General features: G+C 41.3%; 1 protein-coding gene and 1 non-coding gene across 2 annotated transcripts; one reads left to right on the top strand and one right to left on the bottom strand.

The window, feature by feature from the left end:
• Positions 1-2139: 2139 nt before the first annotated feature.
• LOC122112917 lies at positions 2140-2260 on the bottom strand. The gene has a single exon (XR_006148298.1). It is a non-coding gene; the product is annotated as a small nucleolar RNA SNORA26 (small nucleolar RNA).
• Positions 2261-11072: 8812 nt separating this feature from the next.
• On the top strand, positions 11073-23815 carry Dleu7 (deleted in lymphocytic leukemia 7). The gene is made up of 2 exons (XM_042685844.1): positions 11073-11531; positions 23609-23815. Exons 1-2 carry the CDS (start codon positions 11073-11075, stop codon positions 23813-23815), a joined length of 666 nt encoding a protein of 221 aa, XP_042541778.1.
• The last annotated feature ends 873 nt before the right edge of the window (positions 23816-24688 follow it).

Genomic DNA, 24688 nt, shown 5'->3' with positions numbered 1-24688 from the left:
TTGTAGTTCATGAAAATGTTTTATTAGTTTATTTCCAGTTTGTTATTATCACAAATTAGATCATTTTCCTTCTCATATTTTATTGGTTATTATGGTATTTAAGAAAGCTATAGGAGGGGATATGGGGGGGCAGTGGGGGAGATGGGAAGGGATAGGAAGGGGAAACAAAGGAGGAGGCAACAATGCTTGATAAAAAAATGTACTCATTATCTTATCCGTGTACTTGTAACTCCTCTGTATGGTATTTTCACACACACAAAAATTCTATACAGTTTAGGTGGGAGGGGGGGGAGAAGGGGGGGGGAGATGGGAGGAAATGAGAGAGCAAGGGAAGGAGTGACATCATCCAAAAAATACACTCTTTACCTGACTTATGTAATTGTGGCCCCTCTTTTTTTTTGGGGGGGGGGGGTCCAGTCGTGGGGCCTGAACTCTGGGCCTGGGCGCTGTCCCTCAGCTCTTCAGCTCAAGGCTAGCGCTCTACCTCTTGAGCCACAGCGCCACTTCCGGCTTTTTTCTTTTTGCTTATGTGGTGCTGAGGAATCGAACCCAGGGCCTCAGGCATGCAAGGCGAGCGCTCTACCACTGAGCCACCTTCCCAGCCCATGTGGCCCCTCTTTATATCACTTTTATAATCATAAAATTTTCAAAAACTCAAAAAAAGAAAGCTATATGAAATATTGATGGTATATATCATTTATTTTTCAATAGCTTCTCTTTAATTTTTCAGACAGATTTCTAGCACAGACAGTAACAGAACCTGTTAGTTTCTACAGTGTGTTGCAAAACAGTTATGGTTAAAATTGGGAACTGAAAACATTAGCTTGAAATTTAGGGAAGCTACAGAAAAGTAATTTATAGAATAGTATAAATTGTATTAAGTAAGTAAAAGGTTTCAAAGGAGACTTCTATGTCAGATATTTTATCCTAATATTAAAATAACAGTTACTCAAAATTCTTTTAAAAATAAATGACTGATAAACAGAATTGGCAGAAATACTAGATTTTTTTTTTTTTAGGTAAAATGAATTTGACAATAATAATTCCTTCAATGTTTCTTTAACAAATCTACCATTGTCTGGGAATGATCCATTGAAGCCTATGATTACACTTTTGAGAAAGCTTAGATACTTGAATGGAAGCCTAAAAAGTCCTTTGAGGGGGCTAGGAAGGTGGCTTAGTGGTAGAGCGCTTGCCTTGCATGCCTGAGGCTCTGGGTTCGATTCCTCAGCACCACATAAGCAAAAAGAAAAAAGCTGGAAGTGGCGCTGTGGCTTAAGTGGTAGAGTGCTAGCCTTGAGCTGAAGAGCTGAGGGACAGCGCCCAGGCCCAGAGTTCAGCCCTACGAATGGACCCCCCCCCCCCAAAAAAAAGTCCTTTGGAATGTGGTTTCAATTTTTTTTGAATGAGGGGCATAGCCCAAATATAATTTGAATATGACTTCTTGAACAAATTAAAATTTGACCACTTCTATAGATCATTTCGTGCTTTATGGTTAAATCAACTTTTCTGAGACTCACCTGAATAACAAAAAATTATCCAACTGAGAGACAGATGAAGAGATTTAAAAAAAAAGATATCCTTTGTGCTAAAATATATAACATATTTTTACATAAACATAAATTTAAGAATATCTTAATGTTTTCCTCTAATGACAAGAGAAACTCCAGTCATATCCAACAAAACTGTATTTTTTTCTACGAATGAAAATATTTTATTAAAAACGCAGAGCTGTTTTCAGTTGCTGTTCATGCTATTATCGATAAAGCCTTATTATGTACATGTGTTCTAGATTTTTCTTCCTCCAAATACCCTAAACGTCTACATTTCCCTGCTTCAAAACAGGAACGTCTACAAATATGTTGTAACTGTGGTTTTCTTTTTTTTTTTTTGTCGGTCGTGGGTCTTGAACTCTGGGCCTGGGCACTATCCCTCAGCTCTTCAGCTCAAGGCGAGCGCTCTACCACTTGAGCTACAGCACCACTTCCGGTTTTCTAGTGGTTTATTGGAGATAGGAGTCTCACGGTCTTTCTTGCCCGGGCTGGCTTTGAACCGCGATCCTCAGATCTCAGCCTCCTGAGTAGCTAGGATTACAGGCGTGAGCCACCAGCGCCCGGCTAACTGTGGTTTTCTTGATTCAGTTGTAACTCCAGTCAGGATCCAAAGAGGAGTTTTGCTGCCTCATCTCTGGGTTTTATGGAGATTTCATTTACCCTTCTGTGTTAGTCTCTTAAGACATGGGTCAACCTTAAAACAAAACTGCATTTTTAAGCATTTTTTTTTACCTTATTTCACCTCTTCAGATGATTCTCAATAATATTTTTTAAATTAATTAATTAATTATTTATTTTTTTGGTTGGTCGTGGGGCTTGAACTCTGGGCTTGGGCCCTGTCCCTGTGCTCTTCAGCTCAAGGCTAGCACTCTACCACTTGAGCTACAGCGCCACTTCCAATAATATTTTGAAACAAAAATGATTAAAATGACCGAACAAATAAAATAAGCAGATCTGTTGGTGTCTCTTATTTTCTGAACATAGAGGGCCAAAGGAGAAAAGAAGTGATCTAGTTCTTAAAGCTGGTTTAGTTCTTCACTGCACTCTGGGTTATAGAGGAAGAAAAATCAATTGAATCGCCTAGTATGAAGTTTTAATTTCATGAAAGCATAGACAGTGGCAAACATTGAACAACAACAACAACAAATGTGTCTTTCAGATTCTTCTTCTTTTTTCACAACAATTATAGGGAAGAGAGCTCTGGGAAACAGAAGGGGAAAGGGAATAAATAAGAAGTGGATAAAAATGTTTTGTAGGCTTGAACTCAGGGCCTGGGTGCTGTCCTTGCACTCTTCAGTTCAAGGCTAGTGCTCTGCCACTTGAGCCACAGTGCTACTTCCAGTTTTCTGAGTGGTTTATTGGAGATAAGAGTCTCACTGACTTTCCTGCCTTAGCTGGCTTTGAACTGCGATCCTCAGATCTCAGCCTCCTGTGTTGCCAGGATTATAGGCATGAGCCACAGGCGCCAGGCAATGATTGCTTTTTGTTTTGTTTTGTTTTTGCCAGTCCTGGGACATGAACTGAGGGCCTGGGCACTGTCCCTGAGCTTCTTTTGCTCAAAGCTAGTACTTTCCCACCTAAGCCACAGCACCATTTTTAGCTTTTTCCATTTATGTGGTAGTGAGGAATTGAACCCAGGGCTTCATGCATGCTAGGCAAACACTCTACCACTAAGCCATATTCCTAGCCCTTAGAAAGTTCTTTTTTTGGGGTGGAGGGGGTCCAGTCGTGGGCCTGAACTCTGGGCCTGGGTGCTGTCCTTCAGCTTTTCAGCTCAAGGCTAGCACTTGACCACTTGAGCCACAGCGCCACTTCTGGCTTTTTTTTTCTGCTTATATGGTGCTGAGGAATCGAACCCAGGGCTTCATTCATGCAAGGCAAGCGCTCTACCACTGAGCCACCTTCCCAGCCTCCCTTAGAAAGTTCTTAAGGGAACAACACATTCATAAGAGTCAGTATTAGGAAGATTAAAAAAAGATTTTAATATGTCAACCCCAAGTCAAACATTTATTCTTTCACATTAAAATGGAACCTCCTGGAACTTCAAAATACAAGGCGATCACTAAAATGAAAGATCCTTGAATCTAGTTGACTAAGAACTTAAACACATCTATATCATTCCTTACCCTCCCCTCACTCACACATTTCTTTTTTTAGCCAGGGTGTCAAAATGTTCCCAAACTGGGGGCTGACAAGGTGGCTCAATGGTACAGCGCTTGCCTTGCATGCCTGAGGCCCTCGATTTGATTCCTCAGCACCACATAAGCAAAAAAAAAAAAAAAAGAGCCGGAAGTGGCACTATGGCTCAAGTGATAGAGCACTAGCCTTGAGCTGAAGAGCTGAGGGACAGCGCCCAGGCCCAGAGTTCGGGCCCCACGACTGGACCAAAAAAAAAAAAAAAAAGTACCCAAACTGGCAATTCTTCAGTCTTAGCTTCCTGAGTTCTGGGAGTACAGGCAGGTACCACAACAGTAGGCCCTTCCCCTATTTTTTAATCATGACTTTAAAACTATTTTTTTTATCATTTCAATGTTATAAGTCATATGTATACAGATAATCAGGTTGGCTTATCTGATTTTAGTAAAGCAGTTCTTTAATTTTTCCTTCCAAGAGAAAGATATTCTTCAAGTTTGATGTTTTGTGTTTGTAATGTAGAGGCAAGACCAGCAAGGCCATCCTGTTAAAAGTGATGCAGATAGCCATAAAAATCAGGGCTATTGTCTTGTTCTTAAAAAACTAAACCATCATCTTCGATTTCTTTTTTTCTTATTGTTAGCAGTGATTTGCTGGTTTTTGTTTTGTTTTTTAATTGTGAAAATACTGTACAGAGGGGTTACAATTACATGGGCAAGATAGTGAGTACATTTCTTATCAAGCATTGTAGCCTCCTCCTTTGTTTCCCCTTCCCATCCCTTCCCATCCTCTCCCCCCACCCCCAACCCTCCCCCCCCCCAAAGTTGTAAAGTTCGTTTTCGACATAACGACTTGTACATCTCGTTGTTGCAATGGGTCCACCTGTATCCCTATTTAAAGGATTTGTTTTTCCCCTTCCCCTCCACAAATTATACCAACATCAAATACAGTGAAAGCAGGGGTTATACCATGGGGGAGGGACATACAAAGCAACAAAGAAATAATCTTATAAATGTGTTAATCGTATGAAAGAAAAAAAAACATTTGAATACATATCTTAGGGTTCATTTCCCTAACATCACCTTATCTGACCTTTTCTGCTTGACTCAGACATATACTAGATATTGCAAATAAGGGAAACCATGGGACCTATCATCTTCGATTTCTTATAATGGTCCTGAGGTGACCTGTGAAAATGATTTGTTACTTTCTTGACCCTACATAAATCTGCAAATCAAGAGGTTCTGATCTTTGTGCCCAAAAAATTTCTTAGACGATAAAGGGTATACATATCCAAAGGCTACCAAACATCTGAAAGATGTCACTTTAAAGAAGCAATGTGTGTGTATGATATATATGTGCACACGGGAGGGGAACCAGGGAAGACGACAAAGAAGTAGAGGGAATCAGGGAAAAACAAATACAACAGCGGGACCCATCAGCTGCACTGGACATTGATCAAAATGAACTAAGCAACTTAATGGCAGCGATGGGAGGGAGGGAACAAGTGGGAAAGAGGGAACAGCTGATGCTATGCAAAACAAAAGAAATGTACATATCACCCAATGTGGAAGAAATAACTGTATTACAAAGTTCATAGAACTCATAAATGTTATAGACCGTGATAGACAATTTGCTCCAGGAAAGTTAGAATGTGTTTGTGACTTTAACTGAGCATCATTATCCCACAATACTGTGAAATTTGGGAAATTATGTAACCACTTAATCACAATAAAAATTTTGAAAAAAAAAAAAGAAGCAATGTGTGCCATTATTCTGTTATAATGGTGTATGCACTGAACACAGAGATGGTAGCCAAAAAAGACTGCGTAATTTTTGTTGTGCATGCTTAAAAATACAAATAGTAGCACTGAACTTAAGAGTTTAGTTATGGATACACAGGTCATTGAATGAATCTAGGTTAACATAGCACCTGACATGTATATAGAGCGTATAGTCTCCTTAACCTATACACGAGCTTTCCCTGTCACCTGAGATAATCACAGCTGAAAAAGGAGCAAATTATTCCTAAATCAGAAGAGAAAGTTGTCTTGAAGAAAAGGCTATCCCGGGGAAAAAAGGCTGAAGAAAAGAATAATTTCAGTATAAAATAAAAGCAAAGATTTTTTAAACTTTATCAAAGCTATGATAAATTAGAAAAAAAAATATATATACTCTTTTAAAATTCACCTTTGATTTTTTTTATGTCAATGCCAAGAATCCTCCTAGAAATAAACTATTAACATGGAAACAAAATAATATGCCCGGAAAGAATTGCATTTTTGTGTGGAGGAGGCCAGTGACAGTGGGATACACATCCAATTATGTCCAGAAAGCAAGTAACACTCAACATTTCCAGCTTCTTTTTTTCACTGTAGTAGTGGCAATGTAATATGTAATAGAAACAATGTAACAGATGAAGAATTTATTTCGGCTGTTCTTTTAACCTGTGATCATCTGGTTCTATGATTCTGAGCCTACCATAAAACAGAACATCTTGGTGGAAGGGGGAATGGTGGACCAAAATTTCCCAAGTCATTGGAGACAGGAAAGAGACAGAAAAACAGAGTCAGGTAAAAGAGATAAGATGTAACCTCCGAGAACAGAACCCAGTGACCCACTTCCTGCAAGCAAACCCCCCCTTCTACAATTTCACCACTTTCGAATAGTCCATCAATTATAAATACATCATTTGATCAATCCATTGATTATGTAGGAGCAAGTCAAGGTCCAATAGTTTCAATGATTGGATCCAAGCTGGCAACACAGCAGCTTTATGGGGAACACTTCATATCCAAACCCAAGCACTTTGTCTTCACTCACTTGATGATATTTTTCATCATTAGTTCCACAAAGATTCACTTAGCTTCACCAGCTTAATAGTATCTGGGAAGGCAGGAAATATATAATGTTCTGAAAATATATTTTCCTATGCCAGCAATTGTTTTGGGCAATTCAGAGCTCTCATGGTACTTGATATGATTGCATGTTGTTATTGCTATTGTTGTTGTTTCTGAAAAATCAAATGTTTAGGTCAAAGTTAGAACTTTGTGTGCATTTTTATGTTGGCATATCCAGACATTACAATTGTATGTTTGAAAAGGGGAATAGAATCTTTTTTTGTTTATTTTGTTTTCTTCTTTGAGCCTACACCTTTTCCTAATTTGATTGCTTTCTGTTTTATAGTTCATTTTCCTGCCTTGGTATATCTCTTCAACATCAGTTTCTCCTCAGCAATAACTTTTATTAAAGAATAATAAGTCTTTGGTCTCTTTGGACATGTGTTTGCCCTCATCCCTTCCCCTCCCCCCCCCACTCCCCTTCTCCCAATGAACTTCACCAGGGCACACTGAAGGTTAACAGCTCCATTCCTGAATTCTCTTGGATCCTTTCTGCAGAAAAGTGCCAAAGAATATAAGCAGGGCTCAAAAGTATCTGGACTCTGCCAACTCCTTTGAGGAGGGCTCCACACAGCTGCACCTTCTGCCAGTTCCCCTCTGGTCTTGCTGTGCCCATCTTTTCCACCCTCCCATCTTTTGCTCATGTGAGAAAGGAACTTTTGGACTTTAGAGAAATGATAGAATGCTTATTTATCTAGCAGTACTCTATTTTGTTTGTTAACAGGTGGAAAATTATTTCTCAATTCACTGAGTTTTTCCACTCTGTTTTGTTTCCATCCCCCACACACAGAGGGCTGAATGTGTCTGGTGATCATGTTCAAATATTCCCCTCAATTGTCAGAAATGACAAGGGTTGCTTCAAAAGCTTTTCCCCCAGCTGGTAAAACAGTAGAAAGGTCCAGGTGAATGGCAAGGGCATTGCTGGAGTAGTTGGTTGAAGGGTCCTAGCCATGCTTGTCTAAAGGACATAGGGTCAGAGGGTCACTCCATTAACACTGTCTTTCCTGTGACTGGTGTCTTGCTGTTTGTTTCTTTTGTGATTCTGCCTATGTCAAGAGGCAATAAACCCAACTCAAAGCAGTTCAGCTAAAAGAGACTTATTGGCCTGTATAATGGAGAGGTGGGACTGACTTTCTGAATACAAATAGTTCTATATGAAGACTGGCTTCTCTCTCTCTTAAGTTTTTCTCTCTTTACTACTAGCTCATTCACAAACAGGTTCTCCCTTCATGAAGTTTTTGACTGCAGAAACACAAGAACTTGTATTTTTTTTCAGTTTCGTTTGCATAAGGGGCATTTTAATCAACCACTTGACAGTATAAGGGTTAGTCTTATGAAATTGGATTTTCTATGACTCTGGAAAATGAAGTAGCTATGGAGATCTTATGGGCTTTTATCCAGACTCCTTGCAAAAGCTTCATTGTGTTCTGTTGTCATTGCCGTTGCTTGGCAACACACCTTGATTTATATCAAGTCTTTTCTACCTTTCCTGCAACTATATGTTTCAAGGGAAGCTGGTCCCAGCTCCTGGCCATAGGTAAACTAGTTCAAGGACCAAGGAAGGACTAAGTTGACAGAAAGAACCAACGGCTTTGAGGACACTGTTGAGCTTCAAAATTCAGACTTTTTATAACTTGGAACAATAAATTACTGTCATCAATTAGAGTATTTTATGTTAACTTTTCTTATCAAATGGGAATTTGTTTTTGCTGTGCTATCACTTATCCTACACGCCTTAGTTGCATACTTTTATTACAGTGCACGCAACTGAAAGCATCTTAAATATGCAATCTCATTGGTTCTAGTGGGGTCATATGGCCATTTCTGACCATTCCTTGTGGGGATGTGATGTGTGATGACCCAGTACCCGTTAGCAATGGGATGGATTCATTCTATCTGACCTCATGGACTGAACATGGGAAATGAGGAATATCCAATGGAAAATGGGGATGTGGTTTCCCTGAAATAGTGAGAGAGATAGAAGCTGTGAATCAAAAATGTCAGATGTGAAATACTTTGTCCTTCTGCGTGTGCCTTTTATTGCAAAGTAATCTCACATTGTGAATGTGGTAAGTAGGAGGAGTGTAATTTCTTGGTCGGGTAGCCCAGAGTATGTAACTTGGAAGGAGTTTTAGATCAAAGGCAGATCTGCTATGTTATTGAAACATATCAATACCCTGTGAAGTCTTTCCCACACTTAGGGGCTCATGTATCCAACTTTGGGCCTAAAGCTGTTTTGGGATCGCAGCAAATGAGAATGTGACTCATGGCCAAGAGTGACAAAACACTGAGTAGCATGCTGTGATCCAATGCTTCCTAAGGATATTGAGCAACCATCCATCTAGCTCCATGGTTTCCTGGCCCACAACTCTCAACCGCTCCCCCCCTTCTCCTCCCAAGTTCAGTTGGTCTTGTTATTCTCAGGATTGAGTGTGCTATGTAGAAGAGGGGGGTGGCCTCAGGTCAGGGTCTGTCTAGTGATTTCAACTCTCTTGTTGGCTGGAATTCCATCTGTCAAGAAGGTTTTGTACTCAGCTATTTGATAGTGGAAGGGTTAGTCCATGAAACTGGATTTCCTGTGTATCTGGAAAGAGGAGCAGCCCTAGAGATCTGACCTGCTCTGGGAAAATTAGGGGTTAGTTTGTTCCATTCTCAGTCTCTGCTGAATCTAATGTACTTCAACATTTGAGGATTTAAAAGAGCAAATAAATAAGAAAGGCAAGATCGTTGTATTTTTTTTTTATTATTATGAACTTTAGTAATGGTACGACAAGAGAATCTAATCAACATTGAACTATTTACTTCCCTCCAAAGCAATTTCCTCTGTCAATGAACAGATTCATTTTTTACTCAGCTATAATTAGTGCGAACATAATAGTTTTTGCTTAAGAAAGGTTTTCTTTACCTTGGCATCCTGATTTGTTTTCATAAGGGAAGAAAACACAGAGAATGAGAAGGAACCTCTGCGGGAGGATGGGGAGGATTCTCTGGGGTCAGAGTCTTCTAGAGTGAAAGAAACCATCAATAAAGAACCTGTGCTACGCCCACAACTTCACCCATCAACTTTCTAGTCCCATATCTGACACCGCAGGGTTCTCATCTCTAATGGAAGAATGAAACCCAGCTTCCCAGTCTGCTTTTATGGCTGTCCTGGGTTTGTGCCCTGGCCCTTTCACGCTGGCTGGTTTGCTGAGTTGTGATGGTTGTCCACATGGTTCTCCTTACAGGAAGAAAGCAGAAGAGATTACCATCCCAGGCAGCTTTCCATACTATTTCTCACAAATGGATATGTGTAGCGTGTGCTACACATATTGGGATGTTGAACTCAGGGCCTCATTTGCTAGCTAAGCACTATCGACCACTTGAATTATGCCCCAGACTTTTAAAAAAAGTTCTTATTTTTCTAGTGGAACCTTTGCCTCTCCCCTACATTTTTTTTTTTTTTTTGCCCTGGTCAGTTTCTATCCAGATCTTCTTACCTTTCCCTCCCCCAAAACGTGGGCTTACAGAAGTGAACAACTGTATCTGACCCTTCTTTTTGAAAGTGTGATTATACACCTATGCTTAACCATCTCTAAAGCATAACATTTATTGCCAGGCCTTTTTCCTAATTTAAGGAAGCAGACAAGTTGGGTTTAATTAAAAACAGCAACTATTTGTACAGCTGCCCCCAGGTTCATGACTCATAAAAGAATCTAGCAAGAACCTTGCTAAATGGTTTTCCCTTCCAGAAAGAAAGCAGACCTACTGAGGCCGTGAGGCCTTGGGGGAAGGCGGAGCCTGCTGTACCTCTGTGACATTTAGGATGCCACCAGGCTGTCAACTGTGCCCATCTTGCCTGACGCGAAGCCAAGAGGAGCAGGGCGGTGAGATCTCCTAGGTCCATTTCTCTTGTTCCGATGGACGATGGACCTGAAGCCTTGAGGATTACTCTTAAGTAAAGTGTTGTGAAAATGCTCCTAAACGTTGGGAACTTTCGGAAAGCCCTTCTGCCTTTGGTATGACAAAGCCAGCCAGCCACTTCTTTCTGAGAGTTTTCCTGGGGGGGGGGGGTCTTTCTCACTTTCGTTCCTCACCCCAGGCCTAAGTGGGTCCTTGGCGAGCCTGGGAACAAGGCGAAGGGGGGTGGGATGGGCGGGGAATCTGCTGGCGGATGCCTCAGCGCCGAGCAGAACCTGGTCCATCAAAGCCCAGGGAGTGGGGCGGGGGTGGAAGAAGCAGGATCGGAGCTCAGCCTTTGGCTCACACTCAAGAGCACCAGGCGCAGCGGACCCGCCCAGGGTCAGAAACAAACCTATCGGGGCTAGCGAGGGGGCACCACCTGCGGGCCGGGCTCGGGGAGCCGGCCACCCAAGCTGAGAGGAGCCCAGGCCTGGGAGCTGAGGTTTAGGAAATGTGACCCCGGCGACCCTAAATTCCACCCGCACCCCCCGCCTCCCGGCTCCGGCTCCACCTGCCTGCCGAGCGCGCAGAGCCAACGGAGGCGATGGCCAGCCCTGCGCCCTTAGTGGCCTCCATCAGCCACCAAATGGTGGCTTTGCAGACCCTGCAGCTGCTGCAGCAGGAGTGGGGCTGGGGGGAGGGTCCTGGTGCCCCCGGGAGCTCGCGCGGCCCGGACCACGTGCCCGCCACCCCGGCCCATCGCCCAGGCTCCATACGGGCCCGGCTGGGGCCTGGGCGCTCGGAGGAGTGCAGGAGCTGGAGAACCAGGAATGGGGGCGCCGGGGTGCCGGCGAGCACTCCGGAGGTGGAGGTGGTGCGGGGCGCCGAGGGAGGCGGGGAGCTGCTGCCCTTCCCCCAGGCCCGCAGGCCCTGCACGCTGGCGCGGATGGCGATGCGCAGCGCGCTGGCCCGCGTGGTGGACTCCACCTCGGAGCTGGTCAGCGTGGAGCAGACGCTGCTGGAGCCCCTGCAGCAGGAACGGTCCTTCCCCATCCACCTGAAGGTGAATCCGGCCTGGCCTTCCATCTCTGCGGGAGCGTAAGGTGGGGGGGGGGGGGCGGTCCTTGGGAGTGGAGATCGGGCGGGACCGCGGGGAGGGGGGGGGCCCTGGGGCTGCTCTAGGTGGTCCAGCTCCTAGAGAGAAGGGAGAGAGGGCGGGGAGTGACACTCTGGGGGCAGGGTAGCTGGAGCAGGGAGCTGGAGGTTCACCTACAGTCAGCCTGAACAGGTAATACTCGGGAGACCTTGTCCAAATATCTCCCCCCTCCCTCTCTCTCCCCATCCGCTCTCCTCCCCCTTCCCCCCTCTCTCCCCTTCCCCTCCTCTCCCCCTCCCTTCCTCTTATCTCTCCCCCCTCCCTTCCTGCTTCTTGCTAAATGCAAGTCCCTTTCCACAGGGAGGGAGGGCAGCACCCCTGCCCTCCCATCCAAACTAATAACCCCTCCTTCGGAGCCTTAAGTACCCTTCTGCATTTTATATGATGAATACAGCTACTTTTATTTAGAGTTCTGTCACACCCAAAAATCATAATTATTTTTGCATAAACCCACTTTCTGACAGGGCTCAGAGATTCTCATAAGGTGGGGTGAGAGCTGGTGAGGCCCAGTTAAAGCATGAATCTTAAAGAGGAGCTCCTGCCAAGACACCCAGCCCTTCCTTGAAGAACAGATTCCTCATAAGGCAGGGAACTGTTGTTAGCTGGGGAACAGAGCTGCATGGGGTCTGGATTCCAGTCCTGCCTTTGCCATTCACTAACATACTAGGATTATTATTTTTTTTTAACATACTAGGATTAAACCCACAATCTCTTTGAGACCTTCTGTCTTTCAAGTTTGATCCCGTGCACTGCCCCTTGAGTTGGGAGTCTAGAGAAAGAAGTCAGGGAGAGGTGTGGAGGAAGGCTTGGGGCTCTGCTCAAGAGTAGCTATTCTTGCTATATCAGCCAATATTTGGGGTACAATTGCTCTATATAAATTTGTGCTACGTACTGTAAAAGACTTATTTCAAATGAGACACAATGCTGCCTGTTATAAAACCGAGTATGTGTTGTTTCTTTCTACCAGGATTTTTCTACTTTAGCTCCACTGACATTTAGGGTTGGGTAATTTTCATGCTTAGGGGTTGTCCTGTGTATTGTTCAGCATCCCTGACCTCTGACCACTGCATGCAACCAGTGTGCTCCCTACACCCCAAGTTGATACAGCCAAAATATCTCCAAGACACTGCCAAACAAGGATGAGGGTGGAGTGGGAAGTTAAAACTACCTGCAGTTGAGGAAATGAAAAAACTGAGCAGCATTTCACCCAGTATATGAAGATTTTTAGTACCAAGAAAATTTAAAATCTTGTCAATTAAATATGATACATTATTAATTGGAAGTTACATCCTAATTTCATTTCGTGTAGTGTGTGTGTGTGTGTGTGTGTGTGTGTGTGTGTGTGTGTGCATGTGCTAGTGTTGTTACTTGAACTTGGGGCATTTGTGATAAAGTTTAATTTATGAATTAGGCATAGGGAGAGATAACGGCATGATTGCAATAATGATTGTAATAAAAATTATGTGAGAGTGAACTTTCTTTTTCTTAAAATAGTTTACTGTGTTATATGCCCCTGTCTTGTGATGATGTAAGATGATAGAATACTCACATGACAAAATGAAGTGGATAATAGCATAGCGTGCTACATAACGGTGTTTGTGTGCACGGTGTGTCTCACAGTGACAGCCCATCTGAAAGCCAAGGGGGTCACTATACAACTAATGGGTGGGTACTGGATACAGCATGGAGCACTGGACCAAGGGATAATATATATTTTGGGCAGAGTAGGGTAAGATAGTGCTCAGAACTTCATTACACTATACCAGAATTGTTAACAATGAAAAACTTTTGGATAGAGTTCTCCATTTAATATTTCTGGAATTCTCCACTTAATATTATTGGACTACAGAAAATGGCTTAACATTGGATAAGTGCATGTCACTGTATTTTCTACTGCCTCCTCCCTGCCTTTTGCCTCTTAATCCACTAGCAAGCATAAATCATCCTTTGCCTCCCTAGCCTCTTGAGTCACAGTCTTTTCTTGTCTCTAGAAAACTTTATAAACTCCTAGATGTGTTGCTGCCACATTCTAAAAGTGTCCAGAGTGCTGATTAGAAAGATGCAGAGATCTCTAGCATTTCTACTGCTGGAGTCTGGTTACCTGCAGGAGAGCCATGCATTTCAGGGCACCTGAGGACACAGCCAGTGCTTTTGAAAGGAAGAGGAGTAGGAACAGCCAGTGTCTAGGAATTTTGGTTGGCTTGCGGTTTGGAGAAAGGGTGGTATCTCCATTTGGCTTCTAGATTAATTAGACTTCAGGGGACAGCGTTCTGTCTTTCCAAGGGGCTGGCTATGCAAGCTTGGCTTCATTAGTGCTAGTGTTGATTCAAATGATTTGGAAGGGTGTTTTATCTACTTTTACGTTAAGAATGTGCAGATTGGTTTTCTACAACAGCATGGTTTCAGGAGGGATTTTGCTCATGGAAATAACACTTGGATATCACTTAGAAATGTTTAGAAACTGCCCCAACATTGGATCTCTTTGGCTGTATTATTTGTCATAAAGGGCAGGGGAGAGACTAAAACCAGGGCCCAGATGGCAGGCATTAGGGACCCTAAAGTGAAGACAGCACAGCAGAGCAATCTACTCCCATGATGCATTTCAAATCTACTACTCTGTGTCCTTCCCTCTCCTCCCCTCCTTGAAGTAACTGAACCTTCCAGTGCCTCAGTCTTCTGTTCTGTAAGGTAGCATAGTGATTATCTGACCCTGAGATACTACACAAAAAGTTTCAGTCAGTTGCTTTCTGCAGTTAGTCTTCAGATATTTATGCTATTGTCATCATTAATATTAATATTATTATTATTATTGTCAGTCGTGGGGCCTGAACTTTGGGCCTGGGCTCTGTCCCTCAGCTCTTCAGCTCAAGGATAGCGCTCTACCACTTGAGCCAAGTACCACTTCAGCTTTTTCTGCTTACGTGGTGCTGAGGAACTGAACCCAGGACTTCATGCATGCAAGGCAAGCACTCTACAACTGAGCCACCTTCCCAGCCCCAATATTATTATTATTGATAGGTTAATGCCTCACAAATTCTTATTGGCTTGTTTTTAGCATGTATTCGTTGTACTGAGCCACACCTCCAATCTCTTACAGTTTATAACCTCTTTTCTTGTTGATTACTAGTCTAAAGTCTCTGACCCTTGATACAGTCACATTGGGAGTTATAACTTCAACATCTGAATTTGGTGGGTGGGAGTGGGGAGGGTGAGTGTATAATCTTGGGTGATCTATGTGTTTCCTATGAAGAGCACCAACCATGATGACAAAAGGCACCAGGTAAGCTCAGAAAAATCACTTATAAATTCCTAATGCAAGTGAGAGGAATGCCTGAGCCATTTGTGACCCCAAAGGGTATACAGAAGTGTCCAGGAAGAAGCCCATGTACCACTTTTGAACTATTAAAAATGATCCGTTCATATCAGGGCCATTAGCCAAGCCAATTAGGAAGTTACTCTGATCAAGTTTTGTCTTTCTTTGAGAACTCTAAATACTGAAGAGTTTCCAAGAATTCTGTTTTTCAGCAAGTTAGCGGCAAGTCTATGGCTAATGCCAACTTTTGGAGGCAGAAGAACTTTCTATTATTGATGAAACTTGCCTGTGAGCTCATTCATTGCAATTAGTTTATCCTGTTACCAATTATTCCATCATGTTCAGTAGGCCTTTCTGGTTTGTTCATTCTACAGACCAAGAGCAGTGGCCATGAAATGATTGGCTTTGACCTCACAGCTAATGCTGTTTGCAAGCTGTAGTTGTGAATATTGTATTAGGCTGTTCATGGGATGACATTGAGGACCAGTGCTTCCCTTCTCCCCTCTCCCCCCAGCATTAGTTAGTGAAGTCAGATTGTTTAAATTTGGAAATTGGGCCTATAAAACTTGTTCCACACCATTAAAGAGACAGATGCTTGTGGATGTCTTATACAGTAGCCATATCTGGGGGTTGCTTGTTATTTGGGACAAAGTTGTACCTCCAGGGTTCAGTGACACATCATAGAACTTCACTTCCATTGTCGTCTCTGTCTCTCTCCCCCCTCCCCCCAGTATCCATGGATGTAGTGGTGACTGCTGTAGAAGTAGCTTATTTATAACTTTATGATATTCTATAAGGTAAATGACATACACATCAAGACATGATGGCTTTCTGGAATAAAAATTTGGAGAGTAATTTCAAAAAGGCTCTAAGACAAAATGACTTATGTCTGCCAGCTTGGAGAAAATGCTTCAGTGTTTTATTTGACCATTTTGGGGCTTGCCTTGTGAACATCCCTGAATCAAATGTTTGTACTCATCACAAAAGTGCTTTTCACGGAACTTTTCGGCTGAAAATAGTGCCATACCCCAAGCAAAAGCCTAAGGAGCCTTAGTTATTTGTGAGCATTTCCACTGGGTCTACCACAAGTAAAAATGTTTAATTTCCTGTGGACGATAGACTTTTTATGGTGACTGGCACATACTTTGGTTCTTCATTGGGTGTTTTATTAATACACAGTTCCGTATCTATTCTAGTCTGCCCTTGAGCTCAGGTAATGGGTAATTGCTCTGGGGTCTGTAAATTCCTAGTTCAAAGCCAGATGTGGCAAGACCAGAAGACGCTGGGACAATTGCTAGTTCATGAGAGTATTTTGTTCACAACATCCCTCTAAATCATCACACCCATTTTAAGGACACAATGTGGAGGATACTAAAATCTGTGAACAGGGTTCATGTTTCTTTGTTGGGCCTCACACTGAGCTGCTGAGGTAGAAAGCTGTGTGCTGGACAGGTGGAAGTTCAAGGTCAGACCTCATCTTAAAAAACTGGAGAAAAGCTTTCTGCCCTCTCTTCCCATCCTCCCTTCTTTCTGTTCTTTCTACTTCCCTTCCTTCCTATCTCCCTCCTTCTCTTTTCCCCCTCCTCCCTCTCTTCTCCTTTCTTTTTCTCTCTCCTTCCTCTTCCTCAATCTCTCAAAGTCCTCTCTTCCCCAGTTTCTTTCCTTCCTTTCTTCTCTCTTTTTTTTCTCATTCCCCCCTCTCTATTCCCTCTCTTCTGCCCTCCCTCCTCCTTTTCCTTCCTATCTATATTCACTTCTAGGGAGAAGAAAATGTAAGAAGAAATAGGCTTGTGAAATCATTGTGAAAGATGATTCTTGATGTGACTGGTTTGAAAAGAGCAAACTTGAAAGATGTGATTCTTGATGTGACTGGTTTGAAAAGAGCAAACTTTCCTTAAAGCCAGCTAGTGGTTAAGTGAGTATGAGCTGATTTATGGTTTATGTAGATCTAGAGGTGATTTTGAAAGTGAGACAAAGGAGTAAAAACACCACCTTGAGGGTTGTTTAAATACCATCTGCATTTTAGAGCCTGTGAAGTCATGCTGTATTTATGACTTTATTATCCATTCGTACTTTCAAAAATCAGGCTTTGAAATCAGCTCCTGCTGCCAGCTTCCTTTTGTCCTAAACCTTCATATCTGATGGGGGTGTTTATTTTCAGTAAGAAGCTAAAAGGGCTCTTAAGTTTCCCTCCCTTTTCTGGACATCGCAGGTGCAAAGAACTTTTTCAGATCTTTTTAATGTTTCTTAAAAATATTGTTTAAAGATTGCGGACATAAATGTTTCTAATAACAATTCATAATGTGTAAAAGTACAGAGGTAGCAGTTTTCCTAAGACCTTCCTAGCCCTGATTAGGAGAGAATAGAGCCAAAATGGAGTCCCCTCCCCATTCCCCCCCCCCCCCCCCCAGGGAGCTAGGCAATGGCTTTAAATTGGGTGTGGAAAGTTCCATACTTTAAAACACTTTTAAGTGGCCTAGGCCTGTGGATTATGCTGGGGTGGCAGACCAACGCACCTGTCTTCAGTGTGGATGCAATCATGACCAATTTGAGCTTTACAATGCTCATAACACTCAAGAAGAACAGTGATGATGGTTAAAGAAGAAAACAGGCAATGATTGCCTGGGGGCAATGTTAAGGTTCTCCTTAAAGCTAGCTTCCTGCTTCCCTTAATTGCTCCCCAGAGCCTCTTCATCCTGTGTGCTGGTCTTGTCCCCACTTTGGATGGTGAGCAGACTCTTGGGAGATAGCATAGTACCTGACCCAAACAGGGTATAGAGGCAGGCTTTAGCTGAACAATCAAGTACTGGAAGAGAGGTCGTTTCAGCTCTGATTCTCACTATCCAACTGAGGGCCACCGTTCCCTGTTTCCATGTCTCTTGTGAATTGTTATGGGTACTGACTGAGAAAGGTGTATGAGGAGCCTTGCTTGCAGTCTAACTCCTACTAGGTACTCTTAGACTCACAGGCCAGTGCCTTTAATGCTGGTTTGCCATGTTACTCATGGTTGGAAGTGTCCTGGGCCTTCACCCTGGCATTCAGGACTTTCCACATAATCTCATATCCTGGTTCGAAACACAAAACTGTGTTTTGGGGGGGGTTGTTGGTTTTGATTGATTCCCTCTCCATCAGTTCAAATCTCTTCTTGACTCCAGATTTGTGTGTTTTATTCATTCTCAATACAGGGGCTATCTCTTTTTCTTGTGGGTCAAATATTACTTTCCCCAACACACGCTATCTACAAAATCTACTGTAGTCTTGTCTTCACTACCTCTCTGAAGCATCAGCCAGCCCTCGATTCCCTTCTTCAAAGGCCAGGAATATTATCTTTGGGCTTTAGCCACTCTTTATAAACTTCAGTCTTATTCAGTGTGATAACACTAACAAATAATCGGATATATTTCATATATATATATTAGATTCTTATATACATATGTTAGATTCTAGTATACATATTATATATATATATATATATATATATATGTTAGAGTCTTAGTTTTTACAGAGTATATCTTCTTTCCCTTTCCTTCTTTCTTTTTCCCCCCTTCATCTCCCTCTTTCTGAGCTCCAAATGTGACAGAGTATTTGGTTCATAATCTGAGATCAGTGGAGTGAATTATCTGTATAAAGAACTTTTTCTTATCCATGAGCTAATGTCACTTTTGCAGTCTTTCCATGTGGCAGTTCTTGGTTATGTTTCACAGATGCAAAAACTGAGTTCTCCATAGATAAAAAGGCTTTTCCAAGATGGGGCTAGGAAGGTGCTCAGTGGTAGAGTGCTTGTCTTGCATGCATGAGGCCCTGGGTTCGATTCCTCAGCACCACATAAGCAAAAAGAAAAAAGCTGGAAGTGGCGCTGTGGCTCAAGTGATAGAGCGCTAGCCTTGAGCTGAAGAGCTGAGGGACAGCGCCCAGGCCCAGGGTTCAGGCCCAACGACCGGAACCCTCCCTCCCCCCGCAAAAAAAACCAAAACAAAAAAGGCTTGTCCAAGAATTGAAAGGGTATACCAGGCAGGTACCTTGTTCTTGAAGGAATGAACTCTTTGTGGCTGCTCTGAGGGCTGCCCATCCCAACTAATGTGTGTGTGTGTGTGTGTGTGTGTGTGTGTGTGTGTGTGTGTGTTTGCTATGTACGGTAACAAATTCAGAGATTCTTGGAATTAAGGTGGTCATCTTTGGGAGGCTGTTTTTCTGCCTACCAAAGAACAGATTTCATCTAAAAATAGGAAAAAAATGTAAAAATTGCCTTCTAAGCACATTGTATTTCTTTAGGGTATTCAAGTGAATTTTGAGAGAAACCTATATAGCACATTATAGAAAGGACTGACACATCAGAATGAGCTTCATAGGGAACCTGTGCTGAGCTTAGATGAGGGTATACAAGATTTGTGATTTAGCATGAGACATTTAAATAAATTCTGTTTACTGTGTTATAAACTGTAGATATCAGGTCCCATATATCATTGCTTTTTTTTCTTCAATGTAGTCAATCATGTAGTTTGGTACATGTGTGATGTATATTTAATTAATTCATTGAGTTAAATAGGCTGAGCCCATTATCCCAGTTGATAAGGCAAGGTGTAGGAGCACATCTCATACTCACTTTAAAAGGTAAATGCCAGCCGTCAATTTGGACTCCTTTAGCAATCAATACATTTCATATCCACAGTCGGGAATTACACAAAGCTTTAAAGGCTCCAAAACCTGCTTTAGATTGCCCAGACATACAGTTCTAATTCTGGCAAAGGACTCAAAATACTGTGTAGGATATTACATCATTTCTGGAAGCATCTAGGACTTCGTAAATAACAGTCACTGGGAAAATATGTTCTGTCATTGAATGGAAGCATCATAACTGAAATCATCACCAGTATTGATCGTGTGAGATTCTACTGAAAGCCAGGAGCCATTTAAGAGGCTGCTGCTTTGATCCTATGATTTCTGACCCCCACCATTGCAGCAGAAGCAAGTAGAGGTTTGGTTGGAGATAATGACTGTGGATTCCTAGTTGGCCTTCAGATATTTTAGAAAGGAAGAGAAGCAATCACTGGCTTTATTTCTTCCCTCCTTTGGCTTAAGAGTCCCATGGAAAGTCCATTGCTATTAATTTGTTTTCTTTGACTGTTAATATATTTGAGAAAGGATTAAAAGGAAATACTGTACTAGAATAGTAAAATAAAGAGACTTTGCAGAGCTCGCCAGAGATCTGAAGTTTGCCCAGGACCTCAGGGACCAGTACAGCCCAGCAGTCGAGTTTTATTATATGTGTAATTTCCCCAAATGATGCCTTCTTTGATTCTTTACAGTAAATGTGAAATTGACTTCAGATTTTAGGCTCCTGAATGTATTTTTAAAGGCATTTTAATCTTTGTTGGGTGATAAAGGCCTTTGCAGACTGACTATTAGGCACACGTCAGCACACGTTTCAGTGGTTCTTTCTATTTTGAATTTCCCTGAATGTGTTTTCTTTGATCTTTCCACTTTGTACTTAAGAGTTGAAGTCCTTCTATAAAACAAGCAGACAATTTCTCTTGATGTGGATTTGGGTAAAAGTGGTTCAGGGTGATGTTTTTTTCCCAATTTTTTTCCCTTCTATTTCCAACCAATATGCTTCAGCAATGGAGGTCACCTATAAACAATGGGAAAGATTGTCTAAGGAGCCCCCTGATACCTTTTGAACAGAAATGAGGAATACATAAATGTAAGGAAATAAGAATGCTGTTTTTCTTTTCTTCCTTTTTTTTTTTTTTTTTTGTTAAGTGACACCGGAGGTTTTTTTTAAAGTGACACACTTGCTAGGCAAGTGCTTTGATGATAAGCCATGCCTCCAGCCTTATTTGTTCCTGATTTTTTTTTGGGGGGGGGTCCGGTCATGGGGCCTGAACTCTGGGCCTGGATGCTGTCCCTCAGCTCTTCAGCTCAAGGCTAGCACTCTACCACTTGAGCCACAGCGCCACTTCTGGCTTTTTTGCTTTTTGCTTATGTGGTGCTGAGGAATTGAACCCAGGGCCTCAGGCATGCAAGGCAAGTGCTCTACCACTAAGCCACCTTCTTAGCCTCCTGATTATTTTTGAGATAGGGTCTTACTGCCTCCCCAAGCACAAACCTAGATGACAATCTACCAGTTTTAGGCTTCTCATCATAGCTGGATGACAGGTGTACACAGTTAGATTCTTAGCTTCTGTTGAGATGGAGTTTCACGAACTGTTTTCTGCCTGAGCTTGCCTGGAAACTTGATCCTCTCTATCCTACCTTCTCATATAGTTAGCCTGACAGGTATGAGCCACAAGTACCTGGCTAAGAATGTTTTAAACAGAAAACAACACAGAACAATTACAATGCCTGGAAATACTAGACTATGCCATGTTTTTCCTGTCTCACCACCTGGCTCTCCCTTGATCCTGAGCCATTGTTTGGTATTGTTAAATATACACACATTTTTCTTTTTTCTTTTTTGCATATCATTCTTCCCTTCTAAGTTGCATTTCTTTTTTTTGAAATTGTCTTTAGAAAGACCTAAAGTTGATTGTCCATTGGTTATAAACTCTTCTTTAAAGAGAGATTATGAATACAATGCATGTTTTCATAAATTGTTTTGTTAAATAGCAACTCCTTTGTACAACTACTTAAAGATAATAAAGAGATTTAATTAAGCAACCTTTGCTAATAAAAAAGAAAAATTATATTGTTTTACTCCGAGTTTTAAATCCTAGTTTAGTTGCTTTATAAACAAAATGAGTTTGAAGATACCTTGTATTATCTTCAATTGGTGTGGTGAGAAGTTGGCTCTCTGTCTTGTCATTCTTGAAACCTATCTTGTCTTTTATTTCCTGGTTGCTTTTAAGAGTAACTTGGCTTCATTGAGTTTTCATTTGGATCCATTTAGCTTATTCTGCATAAAGCTCATCTTACTTCCTGAGTCTAAGGATTTTTGTTTTGGATCAATTCTGTATGTCTATTATTTTTTTGGAACATTCACTTTTCCCCATCCTCTTTCTGGTCTTTCCTGGAAATGTATTTGTTAGACTTCCTCATCTTGTTATCTGTGTTGCTTAACCTCCCATTCATAATCTCCAGGCCTTTAACTTTTTGTCTTGCATTATGTATAATTTTCTCATATTTGTCATCCAAATTTATTAACCTTTACTCCAAATACATTTTCTTAAGTGGTTGTATATTGAGTTTTGCATTTGTTGAGATTTCTAAAAGTAATGTCTGGATTTTTAACAACCTTTTTGTTCCCTTACAACTTAAAGAAATGTCTTCTTTGATGCCACCAATCATTTTAAACTTAATTGACAGTTTTTAATCAGAAATTCTTAAAATTAAATCCCTTTGACCTTGCATTGTCTTCTCATGATTGATCATGCTTTAAGTTTCATCCTTTGAGTTCATCTTTGACTAAGCTTGTGAGAACACTATTGCAGGGCATGGGTTTTGGCCATGTTCCCCCTAGAACAGATTTTCATTTGCTTTTCCATGTATTGGGATGGTTCATCCTAGCTCCAGTTGCTAAGCTAATATCTTAGCGTGACTATTCCCAAAACATGACTAGAGTCTAGAGAAAGATCTGAAACTTGAATTACTGTGTAGTACAAGCTCAGAGTGCACATCCTCAGGGACAACTTTATTTTCCATCCCAAACCCAAAACCAAACCTGCACAAAGGAATTCACTTCTTTTTCTTTATGGAACTGGTAGGCAATTAAAATAATCTTCCCATTTTTTCTGAACCTCAGAAGATTTCTCTTCCTCTCCTGTGATCTCAGAAAAAAATGTTCATTCTCTTTTTGTTTAAAATTCAGTAGCAAGGACTTTTGAGGAAGTTAAATATTCTATGTTGCCAGAAGCCAAAATCTTTGTTCTGTATTTAAAATGATCGGATATTCTCTAATGTAGAATGATTTCCGTGTACCAATTTTTGCAAGGGATTTTAAAGTCTGACCCATTTGAAGATTAACAAGTCTATTGAATTATCTAAATTGCTTCATTCTCTGAAAGTACCCAGATGCTATTCTTTCTAGATTTGTATTGGGATTTTTTTGAGACCATGTCCTTTAAATAAGAAATTCTGTATGAAAATCTGGAATGCCAGGAGGCTGGAATATTAATAGCAGGGGGTATTTGTGCGTTTATCACAGTTCTTAGAAACAAGTAACAGAAACTCAACTTCTCTTGAACTTAAACTAAAAAAGAGATATATATTAACTCAGAGAATGGAAAAACCATGAGGTTTATCGCTAAAGTGTAGGTAGATTTTCATGCTTAGGAAAGGTAATTAATGTCTGTCTCTTAACCTCTAGCTTCTTCTTCTAGTTAGTTTCATCCTTATTTGCATTCTCTCTTTCTGGTGGCAAGATGTTATCCAACATCCTCAGTGAAAGAGGGCTTCTTCTCTTTGCCAGTCTAGCAAATGTGGGGCTGTGGCATGTGGCTTCTGTCACCTCTCCATCACTGACCAACCACTTGGCTGGGAGGGGAAAGGAGGACCTGATCCCTAGAGGTGTAAGTAGGGTCTGCTATGGTTAAAACTGTGTAGGCTGAGTGAGGATAGAGAAGGGTAATTTTCTGAAGAAAAAGAAAAAGAAAAATCTGGAATCTGGGTAAGCAAAACACAACAAATGTTTCAGTCATTTATCTAATTTTTTGTTTCTGTTTGCCCTTCATTTCAGGATAGTGTTGAATTTAGAAACATCTGCAGTCATTTGGCTCTACAAATAGAAGGGCAGCAGTTTGACAGAGACTTGAACGCTGCCCACCAGTGTTTGAAGACCATAGTCAAGAAGCTGATTCAGTCGCTTGCGAATCTCCCTTCCGATGCCCATGTGGTCGCCTGTGCTTCCTTGAGACAGATCTTACAAAATCTCCCAGACACATGAATGTGAAAGACATCAGGATTAAAGTGACCCCTGGTACTGCTAAACGAACTGGATACCCTACCTTCCTAATGGAATTGGCAGACAATGGATGTTTTTATTCTCCAAAAGGAGATGTTTAGAGCACAGGTAGCAGTCCAAACAGTGACACTTGTAGCCTCCAGAACTATAGCATGCTAGTGAAAACATTTTAAAGCTGTAGTTCACATTTTTATGTATGTTGACCTCTGTTTGCTGGCATTTTGATTGAAATATAGTCCATTTCATGGAACTGATTGGATCATATATGTACATACTTATTAATTCATAGTATTGGTTTTAATTGAATGATGCCTTCATCTACATTCATACTAATGTAGGCTGTAAAATTTAATCTGGTTATTTGTATGGTTGAAGCCTCCAGAGTTCTTTTAAATGATTTGAGTAAATGAGACATCTGATAATTGACATGTTTTATTTGTTGGACACTCTAGGCTATGAAAATGATTTCTGGTTGTAGGATCATGTGTCAGTAATTATGAGATCCAATCTTGGCAGTAATAAATTTACTGCTGAACAGAAGCATTGCTTCTAAATTGTGCTTTCATATATTTATAAATTTAAAATGATAATGAGCTATAAAATACCAAGGCTATGTGATATGTAAATACAAAGCACAGTATTATTAAAGTCTCATGTGGAATGTTCTAGCTCTTCTTATGTTTCTAAATATTCCAATTGAAGTAGCAAAAGGTGATGACAAAAAGCTGTGGGTGGCTATACTGCCACATTTTCTTGAACATTTTAGATTCTTAGAACTGGGAAAGGACAATTTTATTTTTATTGCTATTTTCAACAGTGATCTACACATTTTTAGGAAAAGCTACTTCCTATTGT

Source organism: Dipodomys spectabilis, unplaced genomic scaffold (assembly GCF_019054845.1).
Source record: "Dipodomys spectabilis isolate Male_0828 unplaced genomic scaffold, ASM1905484v1 ptg000095l, whole genome shotgun sequence".
In the NCBI taxonomy this organism is placed as follows: Eukaryota; Metazoa; Chordata; class Mammalia; order Rodentia; family Heteromyidae; genus Dipodomys; species Dipodomys spectabilis.
This window is presented reverse-complemented; position numbering and strand designations above follow the sequence as displayed.

What these genes read in the sequence shown, in the direction of transcription:
- Dleu7 (XM_042685844.1), top strand. Translation starts at nt 11,073, where the DNA reads ATGGCCAGCCCTGCGCCCTTAGTGGCCTCCATCAGCCACCAAATGGTG. An exon ending in CCTTCCCCATCCACCTGAAG is followed by an intron (nt 11,532 to 23,608) that starts GTGAATCCGGCC and finishes CCTTCATTTCAG; the next exon opens with GATAGTGTTGAATTTAGAAA.